The following is a 19,904-nucleotide window of genomic DNA, read 5'->3' as shown; positions in this document are numbered from 1 at the left end:
CAGTGGACCTGGGGTAGGGGCTTGCTCAGATGCCTGCATGCCAACAAGGCCTCACGATCACCCCGCTGGTCAAGAGCATTTACCTGGAGTTGGAATTGGAAAAGCAGGCTTAGGGGCCTGGCTGGTATGAGGAACCAATGGAATGCCCCAGGGAGAAGGAAGTACCTGAACAAGCTGCTTCAGTGATTTTTTTAGACCCAAAAAATTATTCCTGGTTGACTGTTGGGATGCTGGGGATGGAACCTGAGTTGGCTGTTTGCAGGCAAGTGCCCTATTCGCTGTGCTATTTCTCCAGCCTCAATGAACATTTTCAAATGACAGATGGCAGAGATGCCTGAGCAAACTTAAAAAAGTAACAAGAATCTGGAGCTGCTTTGGTCCTAGCATGCTGTAGATGAGAAAACAGGGTTTTAAGAAGGGCAAAGGGGGGAGGGGTCAGGAAAAGGTTCTACTCAGAGACAGTTGAAGCCCTAGTGGTCTTAGGGGCAGGCCCAACCCTAAAGGCTCCCCTTTTTGGAGGCCCAATTTCTTCACTAGGCCTGGACCTAATTCTTTCCAATTTTTTTCCAAAGGATTCACTCAAGGGTGGTGCTGGAGATTGAACTCGAACCTTCCACATGCCACTCTAGTCACATGCCTAACTCAACCCAAGATGCCACTGGGCTGGTGGCAAAGAATCATTTCAGCCCCCTCCTACTTCTACTGGGGCTGTACCGCAGATTCCACAATGATGTTGCCAGGTGATGTCGATGCTCTTTGTTTTCTGTGGACACAGAAACTAGGCCTGGGCCCTGGGCTTTAGCATCTTTGCACAAACAATTCCCCCAAAGCCCTGCGTGCACTGGCCCACCTGCCCCCCTGACACCAAGAACAGTGACCACCAGACACCGTCATACTCACCTTCTAGTCATGGCTTCCCTTCAGGGGTGAAGAAACTGGGCTCAGGAATTTGTCAAGTGCTGTTATGTGGAAGATCCAGGCTCAACTGGCAGAATTGGGGGAAGGAGTTCACCTTGCATACAGCCCATCCAGATTGAATCCCTGGCACCAGATGATCTCCCAGCCCCATCAGGAGTGATCCCTGAGCACAGCAGAGTATGGTCCAAAACCAAAAATGAAAAAAAATAAAAGAGGTGCTAGGAGTTAGGTCCAGACCCCAGGATTATCTCTGGCTCTCTGCCACTCTTGTCTGGCTGATCGCTGGAGGCACCCAGGTTCAGGCTGGAGCAATCCCAGGATCTTTCCTACCTTCTACTACTGCCAGAGAAAAGGTCATACTCAGTCTAGCCTCCAGCCTTCCCAGGCTCTCAGGCCTCACAGGGCAGGCATGCAGAAACCTATAGAAACCCAGCCGGATGTTCAGGGGTGAGTGCCCAGTGTCCCCCACCAGTGGGCACACAACAGCACCCTGGGCAGGTTTATATCAGCTGGTGCTCTCACTTCTGCAATGTGGATGACACACCAGCCCAGTCCTGCAGCTGGATCTCCACACTCAAGGGAGAAAAGAGTGTTGTGGGCACCAGAATCCCTAGGGGGAGCTGCTATGCAGCCACACACACACACACACACACACACACACACACACACACACACAATCACTCACCAAAATACACCCACCAAAACACACCCACCAAAACACAAGTTCTTATACACTCAGACAAATTTACACCTGTAGTGTTAAATAATTAATGATGGTGCTGGATAGAGATGGATGGATGGAGGAATCTTTCTCTGCCATCCCAGGCCATGTGGCTCCACAACCCCCATTCAGCTGGCGGGTCCCAGGTTTAGGTGAACGGCTGAATCAGACTCATCCAGAGACAGGCATCAGGAAGCATCAACTTTATTCATGCCCTATTCACCACATGTGTGTGGCCTATATCATAGCCTTTCAAGCACTTGCTATTCTTAGCCCTGCATCTTAACTCCTTTCAGCCATCTTCCTTTGACCTCCATGCTGGTCAAAGGCCAAAAGCGCGTGAGAGCCAGCCCAAAGCCCTAATCCCCTCTGGTCCATACCTTATCTACCTTTTCCAAGACCCCTCCCAGGAATGGGCGGGGTCTTGCAGGCAAGGCCAAGTTACCTAGGGAGAAAGGGTGGGGAATGAGGCTTCATACACCCATATACATTGAGTCTCACATCCATACACTTAACACTCCCCCACAAGCTCACACACAGTGTTACATAAACTCACACTCAGACACTCTCACAACTCTTACAACTCATATACAAACTAAGTCTTACACCCGTACACTGACACACACATATGCATTTGCACACATATATACACCCGGTCACACCTGACACCCCCCACAAACTCCCTATTCTCACACACTCAGTCTCACACCCAAATCCTGATTCTCACACTCATATTGCCACACACAGACACACACATGCTCACTCTCACACTCATATATACGTGCACAGCTAGTCTCACACATGGACATTCACATGTTCACCTCTACACTGGCACACTGGCAGACACACCATGTCCCCTCTGGGGCTGCTGGCAGGGTGCCCGTAGGCACTTGCTTGCTCCCTCCTAAGATACTACAGTTTCCTGAAATTCTCCTGCCCTCAATAGCTTCTGTACCCTAGTTCTTTGCCGAGGAGTCATCCCAGGCTGGGTCAGGTCTCCAGGATCCCTGTCATCTTTTTTTTTGGGGGGGTCACACCCAGCAGTGCTCAGGGATTACTCCTGGCTCTATGCTCAGAAATCGCTCCAGGCAGGCTCAGATGATCATATGAGATGCCAGGATTCGAACCACCGTCCTTCTGCATGAAAGGCAAACGCCCTACCTCCACGCTATCTCTTCGGCCCCCAGGATCCCTGTCTTCTGCAGCTCAGCAGTATCTCTACACAAGTTGGGGTCCAAGCCCTCTCCCAGCTGACCCTCAGCCAGCTACTCCTCCCCTTCTCCAAGTGTCTCCTTCCCCAGTCTTCCTTAATCACCACCCCAAACTGAGTCTCAAGCTCCTCTAACTCCTGGAGTCCTCAGGAGCTCTCATTTCTGTCTCCTTGGTACTGAAGTTCTCTGTGTGTGTCATTTTCTCAACCCCCAACATCACAGAGATGCCAACCCTGAGCTGTCCTGAGAGCCAGCTGATTCTGCAGGGTGAGGGATGGGGCAGTCTCTCCTTTGAGGCAGCAGCTGACAAGGTGCCCAGGGCAGAGTCTCGCCCACCAGCCACTCACAGAGCAGGACTGACTCAGCTCTGCGGCCACAGCCATCAGCTAAGTCCAATTTGGTGCAATGTTGCAGGAAAGCCATTCACTGACAGCAAGCTCGCAAAGCCTTAGAACTATGCACAGGGCTCCACGTCTGGGTAGGTGACCCCACTTTTAGGCACTTTCTCCATGAAAGAATCTGAGCTGCACCAACAGTTCAAGAGGCTGGAGAGATATTGCAGCAAGAAAGGTTCCTGACTTGCAAATGGTCAACCTGAGTTTGATTCCTGGGACCCCATATGGTCCCCTGATCCCTGCCAGGAGTGACCCCTGAGTGCAAAGCCAGGAGTGAGCCCTGAGCAGCTCAGGGCTCCCCCACAAAAGGATGGATCAGACTTATGGCTGACCACCTCAGATCTGAGTACAGGGCTAGATTGGTTGGGGAGAAGGGACTGGTCTGGTCCTACCCACTCTGCTTGAGGTCTAAAGGACCCCTGAGCCTTGTTCTTTGATGCCCACCCTTGTTCTCCTCACACCCCAAACCAATAGTCTCAGAGTAGATGTACCCTGATATCAACAAATGTGTATGCCCAGCCCTGAAGATTGATCACCTACCACCAGCTCTGATTACAGCCCCCAACCAGCTCAGGTACTTGGGAAGATCCGTTACTCCTCACCCTGACCCTAGGTGCACTAGTAGGACTGCCCGGAGACAGTTCCTCTATATGCCACAACCTGCTCTTTTCTGAAGAACATAAATAGGGAGACAAATGCAATGGCTGATGAGCAGAGTTGCTGCCTTTGGTTGTGAAGTCCCATATTTTTCACTCCCATTTTGCATTTAACTTACAGAGGCTTAAGAGGATACAGACACCTTTGTGAGGGGTTAGGAGGAAGTGAGGCCTCCACTGACGAAACGTGGCACCTCTATGACAACCTGCTCAGGACACTAAATCCTGGTCCCGATCATGGTTCCAAGAAGCTTGTTTCCCTTCCCAGGCTGAGGTGCTCTGTATTAGGTTTAGAACTATCTTTGCTAGGACAGGAAATCAATGCAGGTGGGGGAGCCTCAGAGAGAGGAAAGAGCTGAGCTGGGAGGCAGTGGTGGAATCATGATGGCCCAGGAGCATCAGGGGACCGATTACCTGGGGACAATATGATGATGAGGTGGCTGAGTGTGAGCTGAGCTGAGACTTGAGGCCACTCTGGCATCTGGGTGCTCCATTCTGCAGGAACTCCAAGATATCTCAGGAGGTGCTAAGTGATGATGGACCCTAACAAAATCACTCAAGACTGGTGGGGCTGGCCTCAAGGTGCAGGTTTTGGGTTCACTTCCCAGAAAAAAAGCCAGTCGCAGAGCTATCGGCTATCCATCAACCTAAGGAGGAGCAGGGTAGGGCCCCAGTATGGAATGTGCCATGTAAAGTGATTGTGCTTCTTGATGCATTGCTGTGCATATCACCAATCTATGGACTGAACTCCTGAGAGGATGGGGGTCAGGGTCCATTTCACTGGGAGGAAACTGCAGCTTGGTGCTGACTGGCAGGTAGCTCCTATGGGGCTCAGCTGGGAAGGAAAGGCTGGGAGGGATCAAGCCCAGGCCAAGCATGGCCCCACTGACCCACTGTCCTCCAGGTCCTTTCTTAGCCCAGAAAGGTCAGGGCAGGACAAGCAATGTTGTTCTCCAATTCCACGTCTGCAGACGGTCAGTTGGGGCCTGGTTCACCTCATGAAGGTGAACTCGGGGCCAGTCTGGTACAATAACCCTGCTGGAGTCAGTGCCTGGGATGTCTGCACTATTTTCAGCAGGAAGTGGTGGCTGGGGGATTCTGTAGAGCTGGGTATGGATGCCAGCAGGCACTGTGCTTGGCTGGGCAGCTCCAGCCTGTGTGCCCTGACTGCCACTTTCTCCTTTTAGCAAGGGGTGGGGATGGGTCTCACGAGATACCAAAGGTGGCACAGGGCATGCTGCATGGGTGGCCAGAGCTGAGTGTACTCCTGGCTCTACCTCAGTCCCCAGCAGCCTCCAGCTGAACCCCAGCCTCAATTTCCCCTCAGTGTAATAAAAACAGCCCTTGTTTTCACAGGGATTAGGGAAGGCAGGAGCCCCTCCCCTCCTCCTGACCATAAGCAACCCAGTGGGAAGTGCAGAGAGGGGAACCTCACAGAGCCCCAGGACTCTCATTCCCAGCACCCCAGCTTCTGGAGAAGAGGCAAAGGAAAAGGAGACTGGGAGGCCCCAGGAGACAGGGTGGCTCAGCCTGAATTCATTTCTAAAGAACATTCTTGGCTATTCCTCCAACAGAGGCTGAGGGAGAAGGGGCAGCACTAGTCTGGGCAGCTCCCAGGCCCCCGCCCCAGTCCCCACAGCCCTCTCCAGCAGGGGCTGATCCACTGGTGATGGACCAGACCCCCAGTCTGCATCCTCGGTGAGATGCTGCTGCTTGGGGAGCAGGTGAGTCACTTCAGATCCCTGAGTCTGTCACCCTCCACCCACGAACCCATGATTAACTGCAGCCCAGCACCAGGCTTAGATCCTTGGGAGCAGACAGTAGGCTCCCAGGGAAGGTCCTTCATGTCTCTCTGAACTTTGGGAAAAGTGTCACCCAAAAGCTGCCAGGAGGGGTGTGGCAAGTATGTCCCAGAGTCCCCTGAGTCTCCACTTTGGGGACTGAGACCTGAGGTCACCTATGTGAATCCACCTGACAGTAGGTGCCACCTGACAGCACACGATTATGGCCCTTCAGAGCCTCATTTCTTCCTTGTTCCCCACCCAGCTCTGGACCCCATTCACAGGCTGCTGATGGGAACCTGAGTTGGCCCAGCCAGAAACAGGCACAGGAGACAAACTCAGAGTTTGTTTGGTTCCCTAGTGGGAACACCACCCCTAATCATGGGGGACCCAATAGACCAGTCTGTGTGAGGCAATATCAATTCCAAGAAAGTCAATTCCAACAACATGATGCATCACTATGGAAACGCTTGGGTATCAAAGGAATTGTTCAAGAAAAATAAAGTGAATGAGCCTTCGGGTGCGACACCGTGAATATTTATGGCCAGAAAAGGCAATGTGGGGCCTGCAGTGACTTTGGCAACCTGTGGAGCACTACCAAGAGCCCATGGAGAAGTGCTCTCGAGGGGCAGGTTACAGGCCCCTGGCACTCCCACCCAGGGCCCAGCAACTCCATTGAACTCAGACTCCACACCCTGGCAGAAGTGACTGAAGGAGCTGGGACCCCAAGTCCTGAAAGCAGTTGGGTGTTTCCCCCTTCCCTGCTTGCTAGTACCTGAGCATCTGCAAGCAGATGCTAAGTGTCCCCTTGGTAAGAAGCACTGGGACAGGCTTCTCTGTTGTCTGGACACTTTTGGGGTGCTGTCTGTTGAGGTCATGATGTGGTTAAACTGGGAGTCAGGCAGGACCCCTAAATGGAGTCAGAGAAAGGCAGGAAGTTGGATCTGGGTGGGTTCCAGAAGCACTTTGCAGAGTCACCGGCCAGAAACGGGATTGTTCTCGGACCCTCATGGCCAATCTCTGGCCCATTTGGCAACTGACCTGGAGATGCTCAGAGACAGTAGAGATGTGACTAAAAGCTTAGGGCAGGTGGTAGTAGGAAACAAGGATGCAGGCAGGGGGCATACATATGCATGTATGTATGCATATAAGTGCATGTGTGTATGTGTGTTGCATCCTGGGGCTCAGCCCCAGAGCCCATCTAACTTGCCACCGAGGTCCTGCTAAGTGACTCCACCTTCAGGCTATGCAGAGGCCAAGAGACAGATGCCCCAGGAGCAGTGTCTCCTGCAGGGCAGAGGGGAGGTTGAGGTCTCTGCACAGAAATGCGAAGGCTGCTTGGCAGGCACCCGAGGATCCCAAAAAAGGCGCAGCTAAGAACCTAAACCTGTTTTTCTTCAGGCCCTTGGCTCCCTCTGCTCTACATGTCATTCTGTAAAAATAACTTGGGCCCCTGTTCCCGCCCGTCTCTGGTGGCAACTGCCAGCTACAGGCTGGTCCATTCCCTGGGCGCGGTGGCAGTGGCTTCTGCCAGGGTGCTGGGTGCACAGCCAAGCCCCAGGGCTTTGCTTGCTGGCCAGTGTCTACTGCACACTCCAGAGGGAGGCTGGGCAGGATGTTCCTGGCATGGGAAAGCCAAACAGTCCAATGATCACAGATCCCTGGTGAAGTGCCTGGGGTGGTCAGGAAGGGGCACAGGGCCTACTGCCCAGAGAGAAGCTGGGAGGAAAAGAGTGCCACTGGGAAGTCATCTCCTCTCCTCTGCCTCATGTCAAGTGGTCTAATCCAGGCCCCAGTCACCCTCTTCCCTCATGATCCCCAATCTTAAAATTTTAGTCCAGATGCTGCATGTTTAGCCAGAGGGAAGTCAAGAACCAAGAGGCTCTAGTATATTTTCAGGTTGGCTGTGTCCCTCGAAGGAGGTGCACCATAATGTGGTCGCTACTTCCTGGAGAAAGTGCCTTCTCCAGAGAAAGTAATCAGGGAGGAGAAGATGAAGGCAGGAGGCAGAGCCTGGCTTGGCCCACCAGCCATTCTGGGGAGTCCTCACCCATCTTTTGCTATATTATCATGTGAGAAATCGGATCAGGAGCAAGAAGGCTTCAGGCAGCTACAGAAAGGGCCTCCCATGTCCCACTTTCTCCTATTCAACTCATTTTCTCACTCACCTCTTGGGCTGGGCTGGGCAGGCGCCCTGATGCAGAGAGGTCAGGACACTGTGTGCTCATGTGCCAGAAAGGGCGGTTGCTCTGTCCTGCTGAGAGCCTGGGTGACATCATGCACTGACCCTCAGCCCCCCCCCCCCCGGGAACCTGAGTTGGGGCTCAGTAGCCGGGCCAGTGGCCAGCCTGACTCACCAGGGTGCGGCATTCTCCGGGGACCCATGGGCTCCCCAGGGCAGCACTGTTCCACAGCGGTCACATGTGGGGCCCTTGTGGCCTGTCAACCCTCTTCTCATGACCTCATCCTCCACTGCCCACTCTTGGAGGGGAACTTTCTCTTGAATCACAGATCACCCAGGTGGACACATCCCTGATGCTTTCCTCAGAGACCTATAGACTTGTCTGAGGGTGTCAGAGGGAGACATACAGGGAATATGGGATGGACAGACAGACAGACAGACAGACACAGACACACACACACACACACACACACACAAGCACATGGTACCGACAAAATCCCAGGCAGAGACACAGCTGCTTTTATTTTTAGAAAATCTGTGCTTTCCAGAGCCGACTAAAGATTGTTTCCACAGTGAACACGTTGGACGGGAACTGCTCCCGGCTCCAGCCCAGACCTGAACCTGACCGCAGGCAGCGTCTCCATCAGAGGCTTCACTGAGTCTTGATGATCTGTCATCGATCACGGGCACGGCCTTCCAGGGTCCGGGTAAACTGTACGGAATGTCAGGTTCACGCGTGGCTCTCTCGAGTGGTACTCCTTGGGTACTCGATGCTGTGCAGAAACACGAGGGATATGGATGAATATGAACATGGATGAACACAACATGTACATGTGTGTGCATACATACATGTGTGCAGTACGTATACATACTTACTCTCTTCTTCCTCACACAGGGGGGTGACCCACCCTGTAGAGTCTCAGACTCCTCTACACTGAAGGCACCTCTAGGGAGACCCAATTTCTTGCCTGTCCCACCAACTTCCTCTCCGCTTCTCATAATTTGCCTGGTCTCAGAAGGGGCTGGAGAGATAGCACAGTGGGTAGGGAACTTGCTTTACATGCAGCCAACCTGGGATCCCATATGGCCTCCCCAAGTACCACCAGAAATGATACGTGAGAGAAGAACCACAAGTAACCCCATTGCTGGATGTGGCAAAACAAAACAAAAGTAAGCAAAATCCGGAACTGAAGAAATAATATGGTAGGTATGGTGCTTGCCTTGCATGTGGACAACTTGGGTTTTATTCCCAATACTCCATAGCATTCCCTGAGCACTTTCAGGAGTGATTCTGAGCACAGAGCCAGAAGTAAACCCCAAGCATCTCCCAAAACTAACAGAAAGCCACCTCGGAAGAAAGACAAATGGCTGAGACCAGAGAGCCACCTGCCCTAACATGCTCATGCACACCTGCCTTTAGGATGGCCGGCCCTAAGCAAGGTGATCCGTTGTGGCAGGCCTGGTGGCCAGGAGAAGATGGAACATTCCCCTTCAGTATATCAGCCTCTCATCATTGTGTACAAGGGAATGGCCATCACCACCTCTGCAAACAACTCTGGATGGAGCAGTTGCCGAGTGTCTCTGGCCCTGAACAGGTGCTGCCCTCCCCCTTCTCATGGCCTTCGCTTCAGCTCCGCCCCCTATGAAGGGGCCTGCTCTCACCTGCCAGTCAGCCTGGGTGGCTCCTTCCATAAGCAACAAGGTCCCGTGGCTCAGTGGAATCTTCACTCTTTCCACGTAGTTATAGTCCCCGTCCTCCTCCTAGAACACAGGATTCACCGCTGAGTCTGTGCCCATGGGCTCAAGACACCACTGCTGTTGCCACCGCAATGGCCCTGGTTAGACATACAAAAATCTGTGCTCTGCCAGCCCTGGGTGTCTTGTCACTCTCCCTCATGGACAGCTTGGCTTTCAAGTCTCTGCCTTCCTGTACCCAGAGAGGGGATAGCAGACCCACCTCACTGGGCCAAAGGGACATGGTTAGTGCTGGTCACTATCACAATCTCCAAGTGGCAGAAGAGTCAGAGGAAGAAACTGAAATTCCTGGGTTCCAACATAGAGTAGAAAAGGGACTTTGGGGGCCAGAACAATAGTACAGTGGGTAGGATACTTGCCTTGCAGATGGCCAACCCAGACTTACTCTCCTGTATCCTACAGCCTCCCTGAGTACCAACAGGTGTGATCCCTGAGTCTAGAGCCAGAAGTGAACCCCTGAGCACAGCTAGGGGTTTATTTTGGCCCCAAACCAAAAGTAAAGAAAAAGTGATGCTTTATTTGAAGGGGACTGAGCCACACATAACTGTGTTCAAGGTTAACATGCTGTCTCTATGCTCAGGGATCACTCTTAGGGAAGCTCAGTGGACCACATGGGATATCAGGATGGAACCCAGTTTGGCTCATGAGACACAAGTGCCCCTGCCTGCTGTACTTTCTTTCCAGTCTCCTGGAAATTTGCGTTTACAAAGACATGAGGAAGGGGTAGGGCACAAGGCTCGGTAATGGGGGCGCATTTGACCTCGGCAAACACTGCCATAACAAGCTAAGCCCCGTGTTTATGTCTCTGGAGTTGAGAGTTGCTGTGTCCTGCTTCAAACCCCACTTCAAAAAGCTATGCATTGCAAAACGTGCTCGTTGTAGCCATTAATCCAGACATCACCTCTGATTAAAAAATCAGCTCAAATTATTTTATATATTTCTGTTTTTCAGGTTAAAGTTTTTTTTAATAAAAATACTATTTACAGTCGTGCAGGGGGGGGCATGAAAACTGTTTTCTTCTTTCTACGGGGGCATGACAGAAAATAATTGAGAAGCATTGGGGTAGGGGAATGGCATGAGCTCTGATCCCCTTTACAGTTTATGCAATTCAATCTCTGGTACCTATGTTGAACCTAGTTGGCCATTCCCATCACTACTCTAATGTTCCAGAGATGGTCTGACTCTTTCTGGAACAATCAACAGCAAGAACATCTCAAAAGTGCTCAGGCCGGGCCAGAACAGTCAAGTGTTTCCCAATGAGAGTGGTTGCTTAAGCCCAGGCACGTCTCCTGGCACCCACAGGAGGGCTCAGATGCCTCATGCTCACACAGCTTTCTCTCTGGGAACTCAAAATTTCCAGGCAAGGCTTAGAGGGGGTTGTCTCCACACTCTGCCCCAAAAGGTGGCCAATGAGTGGTCTGTGGCTCTTCCTCCTAGCCCTGGGCTCCTTTTCCACTCACAGTGGCCAGAGCAAGAACTGATGCCCTACAATGTTTCCTCTCTCCTTCCTTTCCTTCTGGCAGACACACTTATTCACCCACTTCACTTCAGGATAATCAAGACCAAAACAATGAGCTTGGGTGAATCGTCAAAGTTGCAAGCCATGGTACCTTGCCCAGAGAAGGCTCAACTTTTCCAGGCAGAAGATAGAAGCAATGTTTGAAGATTGGGTTTCAAGAGTGATTTTAACTGTCATTTCTCTTTCAGGAGTCAGCAGGCTCAACACTTGTAGCCAGCTTCGATTCCTGGGGATCAGGTCCAGCTCAGAGAAAGTACAAGTCTGCTCTTTGGAAAAGCACTGCAGACAAGAGAGGGTGCCTGACAGAGACAGGAGTGGGGAGCCCAGGGTCCCTGAACTGAAGCCAAGAAGTCAGTGCCCAGAACAAGAGCCCTGTACCAAAGCAACAGGAAGAACAACTGTTAAACTATGTGTGAGCAAGGAGGGCAAGTGGCCGGCTTCAGAGACAGACAGGAGAGATGCTGAGCCACAGGTAGACAGACTCGAGATGAAGGACATGGGAGCACCAGGAATGTGGCTCAGTAGTTGAGCATTTGGAATGTATGAGGCCCTGGGCTTGATCCTTGGCAGGCAGGCACTGTCATTCTGTCCTGGAAATATAAACAGGAAGCACCTTAGCAAGCAAGGGAGAAATATAAACCGAAAGTACCACAGTGATCTCACAGTGGGAAGTATTTGCCTTATACGCAGCTGATCCAGGTTCCCTGGCACCCCAGAACCTGAACCAATAACAACCTCTGAGTACTGCCAGATGTGACCCTTCCAAAAAAAAAAAAAATTGAAGCAGGGTCAGCATACTCTGCTAATAAGACCTGACCTTTCCCAATGGGTGTGCATCTGGGCTGCTTCTCCAGTGCTCCACGCTAATTGTGCCTATCAGTTCAGCAGAGCAGAGGGGATGCCTGTTCTTGGGGGACGCTACTCCTTATTAGGTCTCCATGGACACTGGCACAGATCCCCACTGTGAGAGATGTCACACGTCACTCCAATGTGGCTTGTTTTGCTCCTTTCAACCTCCTCAGTCTTCTGCCCTACATTTCTGACCTGAGAACAGCAGAGAGAGCAGGGGTCAGGCCCAGCCTGGTGCTTTCATCTCCTCCAGGTTGGCGCCACCCTGCACCTCACGCCAGGCGCACGCGGCTGGTTTCCACCAGGAGGCAGGGCAGAAGCCAAGCATAGGGCTCCTGGTGGTAAAAGGAGTCAGTCTCCCTATGAGAGCAGGTCTGGCTGTGAGTGGGGCACACACAGGGCCCTGTAGCCTGGCTGAAGTTACCAAACAGAGCTCTGTGGCTCTTTATTAAGCGCCTGCACCAAACCAAAGACACACCCTCAAAGAAACATGGCTGGGGGTAAAATGCTCCATGCCAATATCCCAGTGCAAAGCAGCTTTTGGCCTGAGCAGGGTGGGTATTGTGGTTGATGGTCTTAGTGTTTCCAGCACATAGAAAACTACACTGAGAAGAGGGAGAAAAAAATTTTCCTTCTTTTAAAACCAAGCCACACTGCTCCTTCCTCCAGGCCTTCAACCATCATCTTTACCTTTCAATACCCGAGACTCAGGGTGCTTTTGCAAGATAGTTTTTTTTCCTTTGCTTTTTGGGCTACACCTGGTTATGCTCAGGGGCTACTCCTGGCTATGCATTCAGAAATTGCTCCTGGCTTGGGGGATCATATGGGATGTGGAGGGATCAAACCAAGGTCCATCCTAGGTTAGTGTGCAAGGCAAACACCCTACTGCTTGTGCCACCGCTCCGGCCCCACAAGATATATTGCCAACTTGGGGCGTGGCCCTGCTCCAAAGGTGCTGATGATAGAGGTGGACACTGAGCCACCAGCCCTCAAGCCCTCTCCCTGGCCTATCATTTTAACGTCACATGAGCAATTTTGTATTTCCCAATGGAAAGTATTTTTAAAATGATGTTGTGATATTCCTTGGGTAAAAATAGTCACTTCCTACTTTGATGATTTTCTTGTTTCTGGACCATGCCTGGTCTTAGCTTCAGGGGCCCTATCTGACTTGGTGTTGAGGGGTCCAATCCCAACAGTACTCATGGCATCACATGCAGTGGTGGGGATTGAACCCAGGCATTCTGCCAGCAGTATCTGTGCTCCAGCCCACTGAGCTGTCTCTCAGGCCCTAAACTCGTGAATCTTTTCCTAACTATGTGTGCAGTCAGGCCCAGTGAAAGTACAGATAGCACTACGATCTATGGCAAAGAAGGGAGATTTTGCTTCCTGAGTCACTAAAGACAGAAGAAAAAGTGATGGAAAGCAGATTATATCTTCTCTGCTGGGCATGATCTATGTTTTGGGATTTATTTTTTAATGGTATTTTATTTTTGGTCTTTGGGCTACATCCGGTGGTGCTCAGGGGTTACTCCTGACTCTGCACTCACGAATTATTCCTGGCAGGCTTGGGAGACCACATGGGATGCTGGGGGATGAAACCTGGGTTGGCCATGTGCAAGGCAAATGCCCTGTTCACTGTGCTATTGCTCTGGTCCCAGGATATGTTCTTTTTATTTTTAATGGAAATATGAGAGTCAAGGATATGGACTTCAGAAATCCCCTGAGTTATGCTCTCAAAAGTCCAGTGCTTCTGCAAGAGGCGGAGATGATTTATGTTGCCACCAGAAAGTGTGACAAGAAGCCACTTCTGTCTTCTGTCAATGATGGAAACTCACACAGTGGGGCCGTGGTCCCCCATCAGTCAGCTTAGAGCTGTCCTGTGGAACCAGAATACCGGTTCCCACCTGCCCTGGAGCATGCATACCCCCTACCCCAGCCTGTTAATGTCCAGGTGTAGCCCCCACTGTTCCCTTATCATCTGCAGAAACGGGAGATCTTTTTACCCTTTGTCATGCCTTGCGCAAATATTTGTCTCATCTTCTCTTCGCTTATTTTAGACTGTGTTTATGTGAGTTAACAGAGTTGCTGAAAAATTCTTAGAGTCAATGTTCCTGACCTTTTTTTTGGCACTCCTTCACGGGTTTTTATGCTTAGAAAGTATTTTCCCATCCTGAGGAAAGTTAAATATACAACTCAGTTTCCTTTCCATTAAAACAACAACACACAAAAAAAGTTTACATTTTTTAGACTTAACTCTTTAGAATCCATCCTGGGCAGCAGAAACAAAACAGGCCCGAGGGGTTGATTCAGGCTCTGAGCAGCACCCAGCTGGGACCTCACAGGATCCCTCAGGCCATGTGTGCCCAGTGGATAGTAGAGGACACAAATGGCTTTCACCAAACTGATGGTCTCAGTCGTGAGACAGGCTCCCAGGTCAACTCTGACGCTCGATAACCTTGGGTCAATAACCTTTAGGATGGGGTTGAGGATGGGTCACGTAAAATTTGGCAACTTCAAAGTTTCTGAACACACAGCGAGAGAAACATGAATTCAAAAGTCACCTGTGGATATGAACCCAAAGTGACCTGGTAGCCCTCAACCAGGTGGCATTTCTTAGGCAACAAAGAGTCACAAGTGGAAAAGGTTTGAGCAGCCTTGGACCTCTATTCAAGCCACTAACTGAACCCCCCTTTTTCCTAGTAGGGTCTAACACAAATGCAAATGAACAGAACAGGCCAACGCAACAGAACCGAGGCCTACAGCCTACTACTCATTGCCTCTGTGCAGCAACTTTGGCTGGTTTCTCCTTCAAGACTTTGGCCTATATTGTAGTGACAGCAGCCCTGGAGCCTGAAGAAGGCCGAGGGAATCTCTCACCAGTGCTGGGGAATGTGCCTTGCATGGACGAGGATCTGCACCAAGCAAATTAAAAAAAAAAAAAATTCTAGGAAAAACTGCAAACTGGACTGTTATCACATCCTCTACTCCAACACAATCTGAATAAAACCCAAACCCTGAGCTCCAGCCTCTTGCTGTCCTTCATTGTTTCTGGTCATTTTGGGTGACTTCCACTCTCTCCTCATGATGGCTGGGGAAAAGGGATGCACCTGGCCAGCTTGATGCTAAACCTCATGGCAGCTGTCAAGGGAAAGTGGGGAGAGAAAAGACAGGAACTGGGTCCATCAGGGAGGAAAAGGTCACTTCAGTGCTGGAGAAGCATGGTAGAGTCAGGATGGAAACAGCAGCCAGGAGAGGGAGGAGAGTTTCAGACAGGTCAAAAAAATTCAGATTCTAGAAAATGATGGCACTGCAGTGAGAGCAAAAACATGTTAACTGGTTCCAAAAAGCTATGTGCCATGAACACACACACACACACACACACACACACACACACACACACACACACACAGTTTGCCAGCTGGTGAGATGGTGCTTTTCTGAGAAGGAAATAACTAATGTGATTTTAGTGTTTCCGGTGAGAAGCGACAAGTCCAGCTCTAGGTGGAGGTATCATTTTTTTATTTTTCTGTAGCCACACCTCGAAGTGCTCAAAGCATACATCCAGCTCTACATTCAGGAATCACTCTTAGAGGTGCTTAGGGGGCCATATGCTGTGTGTAAGTGCCTTACCCTGCTGTACAGTCAGTCTCTCCAGTCCTACAGATCGAAACATACAATCATGTGGAAAGCAGGTGACCGAACTTGATCTCCAAGTCAATGCTAATGAGAGACTCAGAAGTGACCTGAACAGGGACTAGAGAGAGAGAGCATAGTGGTAGAGCATTTCCCTTGCGTGCAGTCAATTCAGGACAGACAGTAGTTCAAATCCCTGTATCTCATATAGTCCCCTGTGCCTACCAGGAGCAATTTCAGAGTGCAAAGCCAGAAGTAGCCCCTTAGCTCCACAGGGTGTGACCCATAAAACAAACAAACAAACAAAATAAAACAAACAAAAAAAGTGACCTGAGCAAAGAAGAAATGGTGGAAGCATCAGAAAGTGAGAAAGTGAGAAGCTGTGTATTTACTCCAACCAGACCTCACTTGAGCATGCTAACTGCAGAAAATGTGATGCTGGATAAGACCTAAGTGGCCCTGTCCCCCACAGAACCCTCACAACCTCCTGTCAGCTCACCAGGGAGGAGGTGCAAAGGGCTAGAAACAGTATTCACATACGAGAGGGCCAAGTTTGATGCCTGAAAACACACGGTCCCTGAGTACAGTTGGTAGCAGCACTCCCTCCTCTAAATATCATGTAGTAAGAGGATCCTCTTAGCACTTGCCAGATGTGGCCCCCAAACCAAAGACCAAAAGGTAAAATAAGGAAGCAGAGTCAAAGATTGCCTTGAACATTCTTACTTAAGGGGCTAGGTGCCAAGGAAAAGGCCCGAGGAGGCATAAGAAACTCCCAGACTGGAAAAAGATCCAAAACATTAATAGCCCAAGGGGTCCACAGGAAACGGACTTTCTAAGGCCTCACTCGCAGGCCCAAGAATGAGCATTGCTCAGGACAAGGTCGGTCAGGCTTTTCAGCAGAGCAAAAGCTCCTTCATCTTGCAACCAGCAGCCTAATCTGTGCATGCCCATCTACCTCCTCCTGCCCAGCCCCCCCCCCCATGACCACACGTATTGCCCTCTGCCCGCCTCCACTGCTGCCGCTGCCGCTGTGCTGTGCCTAAGCCACTCAGGGGCGGCTTTGCCCTTGAGAACCTCCCTGGCTTCGTGACAGCTTCATCTAAACGCGCATCTATATTTGGGCTGCAAAGTTGCTCCTATAGCGCCAATACCAACATGCAGCAGAACTTCTTGTTCGTGACGGGAATGTATTTCTCAAATCTCGCACGAAACACAACTGGCGGTGGCAGTTATGGGAAGGGGGGAAGGGAAACAATCTCCCCCAAATTAATCTTTACAGAGTTATTCTGCTGACTCAAATCAAGCCACATCTTAGATGCCCAGCATTGATCTGAAGTGCATTACTTTAAAAACAGAAGCAGCTGTTTCTGAAATAAGATCTGCCCAAGAAAGAGACTGACTGGAAAAGTAGATTTGAAATCACTGGAGCTCTGTTCTGAGTGGTTTGCAAAAGGTTTAGCGACCTCTGGGTCTCCAGCCGATGCTTTCCTGACTTTTGGCAATGATCTGGCAGGGATTGTTCTGGTGAAACCTAAGGACTGGGCGCATGGGGCCAATCTTCCTCCACCTGGGGTAGACCCCACCCATTCACACCCTACAGAATGCAGTCCCCACCACTCCAGTCTACCGCTGCAGGAAGACTGAACCCCCACACCACCATCCCAGAAGTGCCTGCCTTTGGGTATGTTGGGGGAGTGGAGTTACTCAGTGAAGCTCAAACCATCTTGGCTTTTCGCTCGACATCAAGGTCAAATGCAAAATGCAGCTTCCCAGCTCACACCCTGCTCAGACTCCACTTCAGTTCACACACCCCTTGGTTCCCAAGTCTTCCCTCCAGCTCATACACCCCATAGCATCCTGCCCCTTGACCTCCCCATTGGCCAAACCCATCCTTGATCCCCATTTTTGGTGTACTACCCGGCTCCTGCTACCCAGTATCCCACACTCTTGCTGGCTCCAGAAGAAGCACCTCCTCACCTCATCACTCGTCCTGCTTGGAGGAGCCTGACTCCACCTGCCTCTGGCCTGGGGCCTGTCTCAGGAGGACAAGCTGGTCGCCCATGGTGCTGCTCTTGCTTCTGCACAGCTGCAGGGCTGCCCCAGAGATCTGTGGCTTCTCAATGCACTTACACGAATCTCTTCCTAAAGCTCTGAGTCCTGTGGGAGGTGCCCTGTCAGCATCCACCTATTGGGTCACACACAGTGGCACTCAAGGATTACTCCTGGTTTTGCACTCAGAAACTGCTCCTGGCAGGCACAGGGGACCATATGGGATGCCAGGTTTCAACCACCAGCTGTCCTGGATTGGCTGCATGCAAGGCAAATGCCCTACCACTGTGCTATCTCTCCAGCCCCTAAGGGGCTCTCTTAAGTGGCCTTGAATGGGAGCAGCCTGGACTTGGCAGAAAGTGGCCTGGCAGGTTCCCTCAAGTACTGCAGAGGGAGACCAGGCAGCCTCCCTACAGGGTGCAGCATTCACTTCCTGTTCCATAGGGGTGTGGATTCCAGGACAAGCCCCAGACCCCAGGAAATAAGCAAAGGGTGACTCCAAACCCCAAGGGGCCCTCCCATCCACAACTACCTCAAGCCCTAGTGGGGCTCTGGGAGAACATTGTTCCCTTTCCCAGCCTGGTGCTCCTGTGCCAGCCATAACCACGGTGGCAATGGCACGTGTGTGCCCGGGAGGTTCCCTGATGGTGTGCAAACTCGGCTGCTGTGAGGTCCAGAGGCCACACACTTCGGTGAGTGCAGAGTGCTGGGGGCCACACATTCTGGCATGCCACATATCTGGGACCCCTAAAGAGCAGAGGTGCTAGGAGAGAACTCAGGCAAGGGGGAGTGGGGTGTGTGCCAGGGGCTGCTGATCTTGCCACTTCCTGGCCTCGATTCTATTTGGTTGTCTCCAAGCTTGGGTGTCACCCACTAACTCCCTCTCCACCCTCTCAGACCACCAAGAGTCCGAGAGGTGGGGCTCAAAGCTTCCACCTGCACCCCATCCTCCCCGGTGGGCACCCTCAGGAATTATTAGCACTTCACAAGCCTGCAATCTCCAAGCTTATCTCACTATTAAGATATTTCCTCTCTTCACAGCCACATGTACAAAGCCACCTCGACTCCTGCCATGTTGATGACTATAGCATCAGGGACTTTCCTGGAAAAACTTCTCCATTACTCCCACAGAGGAGCAACCAGTGAGAGCACCCCAACCTAGGAAAGGAGGAGGAGGAGGAGGAAGAGTGAGAAGTGCTTCAGGGAGAGAAACAGGCCACTTGACCTGATTTCTTATGTTCCCAAGGTTACATTATGAGAGAACAACAGTTATTAAGAGTTGCATTTGAGACATTTTGCGATTCCTCAGAACAGGGCTGTGATGGTAAAATAAAAGGTGTGTGTGTGTGTGTGTGTGTGTGTGTGTGTGTGTGTCTGTGTGTGTGTCTCTGTGTGTGTGTCTGTCTGTCTGTCAGGAGCTGCAGTGTGTATGTGTGTCTGCCAGGAGCTGCAGCAGTGCTGGGGGGAAAGAGAAAAAGGGACTTATGCCCACTCCATAAAATAGCGTCTAGCAGCCTCATCTCAATTTCAGGCAGGCCGGTGAGATAGTACGTCAGTAAGAGATAGAGTATGAGGTAGGCACTTGCCTAGCATGCAGCAGACCCTGATTCAATTCCCAGCTTCTCCTAGAGTCCCCCAAGCCCGCTAAGACTGATTCATGAGTGTGGAACCAGAAGTAATCCCTGAACATGGCTAGGAATGGCCCCCAAACAAAAACAAAAGCAACATTTCAGACAGAATCAAGCCAGGATGTAGGGACTTGGGGCTCCAAAACACTGACATTTTCTCAAGTCCCAGAGACAATGCTGGTCTTGCTGCTCCGATGTCTTCTATGCTTTCCTCTCCCCAGCAGCGCGCAAAAGCCACGTGCAAGTGAGAGAAGCAGCCGGAGCTCGACCCACGCGTAGCCAGGAGCAGCGCAGGCGGTTTTACAACCGTCTCTTCTGGGGATGCTTGTTGGGTTGGCTCCTTCAGAAGGTGCCACGGAAGGGAGGGATTAGGTAAGTGGCCAACTCACCTTAGCATGTCCCCTCATGGGGAGGTTAGCCTCCCTTTATGGGGGGCTGAGGATGAGGCTCCGAGCCAGCATGCTCACCCAGGCACTGCCAACCAACCAACAGGAGAACAAAACATGGGAACCCCCGCCCCCCACCCCTCACTCCCACCCGTTTTTAGGACAAGAGGATGGAGGTCAGAGTCTCTGCAAGGCCGACCGACCCACTGGAAAAACCAGGC

The 19,904-nt window shown here is 51.3% G+C and overlaps 1 protein-coding gene across 1 annotated transcript in view; it reads right to left on the bottom strand.

Moving 5' to 3' along the window:
* Nucleotides 1–8,360: 8,360 nt before the first annotated feature.
* Nucleotides 8,361–19,904, bottom strand: part of ALKBH3 (alkB homolog 3, alpha-ketoglutarate dependent dioxygenase) — a 33,825-nt gene continuing 22,281 nt past the window's right edge. The window contains exons 8-9 of the mRNA XM_049779999.1: nucleotides 9,527–9,625; nucleotides 8,361–8,637 (exon numbers count right to left, since the gene is read on the bottom strand). Coding sequence (XP_049635956.1) covers nucleotides 8,545–8,637; nucleotides 9,527–9,625 — 192 coding nt within the window. The 3' untranslated portion in view covers nucleotides 8,361–8,544. The remainder of the gene's footprint in view (nucleotides 8,638–9,526; nucleotides 9,626–19,904) is intronic.

Source organism: Suncus etruscus, chromosome 9, assembly GCF_024139225.1.
Source record: "Suncus etruscus isolate mSunEtr1 chromosome 9, mSunEtr1.pri.cur, whole genome shotgun sequence".
Taxonomy (NCBI): Eukaryota; Metazoa; Chordata; class Mammalia; order Eulipotyphla; family Soricidae; genus Suncus; species Suncus etruscus.
The sequence above is the reverse complement of the archived record's forward strand: the minus strand, read 5'-3'. Positions and strand labels throughout refer to the sequence as shown.